General features: G+C 40.5%; 1 protein-coding gene across 1 annotated transcript in view; it reads right to left on the reverse strand.

Moving 5' to 3' along the window:
* Positions 1-5128, reverse strand: part of FAM188B (family with sequence similarity 188, member B) — a 90166-nt gene that overhangs the window by 3006 nt on the left and 82032 nt on the right. The window contains exon 16 of the mRNA XM_009333297.1: positions 3267-3447. Coding sequence (XP_009331572.1) covers positions 3267-3447 — 181 coding nt within the window. The remainder of the gene's footprint in view (positions 1-3266; positions 3448-5128) is intronic.

The following is a 5128-nucleotide window of genomic DNA, read 5'->3' on the forward strand; positions in this document are numbered from 1 at the left end:
AAGGGGGCTTATAAAAAACACGGGGACTGACTTTTTAGTAGGGCCTGTTGTGATAGGACAAGAGGGAATGGCTTTAAACTAAAAGAGGGTAGATTCAGATTAGGTATAAGGAAGAAATTTTTTATGCTGAGGGTGGTGAAACACTGGCCCAGGTTGCCCAGAGAGGTGGTGGATGCCCCATCCCTGGAAACATTCCAAGTCAGGTTGGACGGGGCTCTGAGCAACCTGATCTAGTGGAGATGTCCCTGCCCATGGCAAGGGGGCTGGACTAGATGACCTTTAGAGGTCCCCTTCAACCCAAACTATTCTAGGATTCTATGATCTCTTATATCTTCACTTCCATACTAAGCTAAGGGTAGTGAGAAACTGAATGCCAGCACAGTTACAGGCAAACTTGCTATTCAGGAGATATGATGAGTACAGGTTCAGAAGAGTGAAATCTGAACAGACGATCTCTGAAAGAAGAAATACTGCTCACAATTGAAATGGCAACCTTAGCAAGTGGTTTTATTAATAACCTTTCCAGAAGACTTTTGCACATTGGAACAATCTCATCTTAACTGTGGGAAAAAACTGTTCTGAAGAAAAGTGTCATAACCAATATACCCACTTTCCCTAGAAGCTGTCTCCAGTATCTGAACTTCTGCTTGTGCTATCTTCTGTGGGATCTGCAAAGGACCTGAGGATGGTGTCTATGGCTCTGGAAGAAACTTCAGTTATAGTCTTCTTAGCAATTATTCAGTTGCTTTTTGAAAACACCTTTAAAAGGATACTGAGTTGGAGGTACGCACCAATGAGATATAAGAATGATTTATTAAAACAGATTGTACAAAGATTCTCTATATCTTCACTTGGAGACAACATATTGTAAATGCTAACATAGGTAGGCGTTAACTATATCTGCTAGAAAGGAGAAGCAGTATCTTTCAGAGCAGTACAACACACTCTTTCATTCAAGTACTCTCTGTGACATATAACAAAAATCACAGAATCTCCACTCAGTCCCTAAACAGCTGAAAAAAAGAAGATAAGCAAAATGCAGAGGGTTATTAATTTAGATACACTGGCTTGTTTTCCTTCTCTGCCTATCAGAAATTTCTACCCCAATGGAAAGGATTAAAGAACCTTCATCTACGTAGGACAGTACATTGAACTCACTAGCAGGCATTGCCTGCTTTTAGGAAGGAACTTCATATTCCTTGTCTATATTTTGGCAAATGGTTATAAGCAGAAGAAGCAGGGCAAATTCTCAATATAAAGTGGCAACTGCTATTACCCCCAAAATGTAATTCTACTCTTTCTTTCTGGCTTTTTTGCCTTCCTTGCCCAGTGTAATTTCTTCAAGATTTCCTGAAATGTGACCTTGACTGTAATCTTCCTAATTCTAAACAAGATGCCCATTTCAAGGAATTCACCTTTTGCTAGTGAAAAGCAAACAACTTTGCTACCCAGCACCAGTGAGATATGGCTGTGCAGCACCCAGGACCTCATGTTGTATCTCTAGGTAACACTGCCTAACCATCATAGCTTGTTGAGATTTCCACAATGGAAATAGCAGTAATAACTAGCATTCTGATATTTCTATCTGGTACTGTATTCATGGTTTAGATGTATGATCAATGTTGCCTTTTTGCTGTAAAGTAATTTCAGTTTTTCTCCAGAGCTAACAAAGGATTACTGTACAGCCAAGAACTAGGATAGCATTTCCCTGGAATGATGAAATTATTTGCATCTTACAGCCTTTTGCAGAATTTCACAGATAACAAAAGATTTACTAGGACACATTCCTGGAAGAGGCTATAGCCACAACAAAAAGATATCTACCTCTCAATGCAAGTTTAGTCTTTGAGGAGAAATATACAGATATGCCATGACAGGTTGAACAGTAAAGAGAAAAATTTATACAAACTCTGAGCACTTTCTCATCCAGGGATCTCAGAGTGCTTGGTAGCTCTGGATTTTGGAAACATTCCTGATTTATTAATGATGAAAAGACAGATAAGGACACCTGGTTTGGACCATATGTTACATGGTACAACACAATGGAAAAAATGTGTCTCGATCTCTCTAGTCCTATGCCGAACTATATCATCTGTGTCACTTACAAAGAATCTTTTATCTGGGACAGACCATGTGGGAACCAGTTGGCAACTATAGTCCTGTAAAGGTTAAGCATTTTTTTGAGATAATATATAACGTGATCACTACAATAGAATGACAGGGATTTTAATTAAAATAAGAGGATAAATAACAGGCAGAAAGATGATTGAATTTACTACCAAATCTTGTGAGATGCTAAAGCCCCCAGCACGCCCACCATACAAACAGCTTTGCCACATGGACTCAATTAAAACATACAACACCCGTGTATAACTCAACCTGTCCAAGAACCGGAATGTAGGTGCAAACAAGGAATACAGACAGCCTATTTTTAAAGAGTGGACTACAATAGAGTGGCTCCTTAAGACTGAGAAGGAATTTGATTAGATTGTATAAATATATTGAAGAAAAGAAAACAAAAGATAAGTTGGATATTATTAGCAAATAGGAATTTAGTGGTCAAGAATGTCTTAATATGGCAATAAGTAGGAGCTTTCTAAGCATCAGAATACTTCTTGTCCAAATGCCTTCCAGTTGGAGAAATACATAATTACTGTAAAAGCAGCTGCATAATTTGGCATGGTTTCCTGAAAGAATGAGTGTAACAAGTCAGAAGATCTTTTGCATGCTTGTGTTTCCAGGTATGCTTACAAGCAGGTAAAAGACTAGACTTTGTTAGCGGATTACTGCCATCTTCTGAAGTAGCTGGTTTTGGAGGCAAGGATTTCACGCTTCCTCACCCTCTCTGCTCATTTTACTACAGGCATGTAGGGTTGAGGAACAGGAGTCTTGCACTTTCTGCCTGTAGAAACAATGTGAGAAGATGTGAAGGAGAATGGGAGTAGTTAAATATGGTTTATAGTCCTGGGAGTATGAATAGGCCAGATCACCATCTGTTCCTTGGAAATCAGCGTCACTGAAAGATTTACTGGTCTGTGTAAAGTAGCATATGCTCACTTTTAACCCTTTCAAGATTTTATCCTCAAAATTTCCTTGTAAAATCTAATTTCCAATTAACCACCAAAACTAACTACGGAAATTAGGAAACAGGCACACAAATAATCTTTAATGCCTGAGACCATCATCGTATTATTGGATTCTTCTTTCTGATGTGATGCTGTTGCCACCACCAGAGATGAAATGCAGAGTTACTGAGTCATACATACCAACTGTTAACCGTATTTCTTCTTCCTGGTTAGCCAAGCCATCATAATAATATAGATCAAATCTCCGCTCTGTTTTCCAGTCACCTAGTAAATCCTTTTCCAAACAGAAGAGCACACTGAAGTGGCTTTCACTGCATACCAACCAAATTGGGTATTTAGGGGTCTTCAAGTAACAACCAACCTAAAAGAAAGATACAAAACATTAGAACATCACAGAGGGGCAGGGGGAGAAACAATTCATTGTGGAAAACATGAGATGTATAAGATCACTTATTTGTTATAGTCTACAAACATTAACAAAGGTTTATTATATACTGCTGATGAAGCAGACCAGGATAGCTCTGGTAAATCATGGAACATATAAAGCAAGTATCTGGCCTTGAGTTATAGGCAGGTAATGAAATCCGGCTGTGGTATCCTTACAGCAAAAAGATCATATCCCAGATGATCAGAACCAAAAGAAACCCTGTCCTCTGCAATAGCTATAAAACCACAGTGAGTTTAGGTCAGGAATACTATATAGAATCATAGAATCATAGAATCATTAAGGTTGGAAAAGACCTCTAAGGTCATCGAGTCCAACCGTCAACCCAACAACACCATGCCCACTAAACCATGTCCCTAAGCGCCTCATCTACACGTCTTTTAAATACCTCCAGGGATGGGGACTCAACCACTTCCCTGGGCAGCCTGTTCCAATGTTTAACCACTCTTTCAGTAAAGACATTTTTCCTTATGTCCAATCTAAACCTCCCCTGGCGCAACCTGAGGCCATTTCCTCTCATCCTATCGCCAGTTACTTGGGAGAAGAGACCGACCCCCACCTCGCTACAGCCTCCTTTCAGGTAGTTGTAGAGAGCGATGGGGTCTCCCCTCAGCCTCCTTTTCTCCAGGCTAAACAACCCCAGTTCCCTCAGCCACTCCTCAGAAGACTTGTTCTCCAGACCCCTCACCAGCCTCGTTGCCCTTCTCTGGACATGCTCTAACACCTCAACGTCCTTCTTGTAGTGGATATAAGATCACTGGGAGACCATGCTCATACGCAACAGTACCTGGAAGCCAGGAAGGAGACTTCATAGATCTCAGACGACATGAGACACCCATGTGGGCAACTAAACTGAGCCCAAAATCTTTTCTTGGATTAAGAATATAATACATTCCCTTCACTTTAGCATCTTCTTCTAGCTTCACAGTTCAGATATGTAAAATATTTTCAGCTGCTAGAAGCAAGCAATAACAGAAGCACTTCTTTTGATTCATTATTCTTAAAAATGAAATATTCTCAGCTGAAAAAAACCCAATTATTTCTTTAACAGATGCCTTTTCTAAGTTTTTGCCCTGCTTTTGAAAGTTTGAAAGTATACTTATTTATAAATATCCTAAATATTCTGTATGAATTGCATATAAATTATTTTCATACTCAAGATGCTTTGAACTAGAATACTCAAGAGCTTTAAACTAGAATCGATGGGGGAAGGGGATACCAACAGGATTGCGGTAGGTAAGCCAACTGTTGGCCATGGCATCACCTGAGGGTGGCAATCCTAGGGGGAACATTTACACTGCTCCTTGGAGCACAGAGGGCTCAGGAGCATATCTGAAATGCTTGTACACCCACACACACAGTATGAGAAACAGAGGAGGAACTGGAAGCATTGGTCACCTCCCAGACCTGCTATATCATTGGTATTAGTGAGACTTGGTGGAAGGAGTCCCACGATGGGAGTGCTGGGATGGAGGGCTACAGGCTGTTCAGGAGGGATAGGCAGGGCAGGCGAGGTGGAGGTGTCGCACTATACGTAAGGGAGAGGTTCGATTGCACAGCCCTTGTAGTTAGTGATGATGTGGTGGAGAGCCTCTGG

This window comes from Pygoscelis adeliae, unplaced genomic scaffold (assembly GCF_000699105.1).
Source record: "Pygoscelis adeliae isolate BGI_AS28 unplaced genomic scaffold, ASM69910v1 Scaffold88, whole genome shotgun sequence".
Lineage (NCBI taxonomy): Eukaryota > Metazoa > Chordata > Aves > Sphenisciformes > Spheniscidae > Pygoscelis > Pygoscelis adeliae.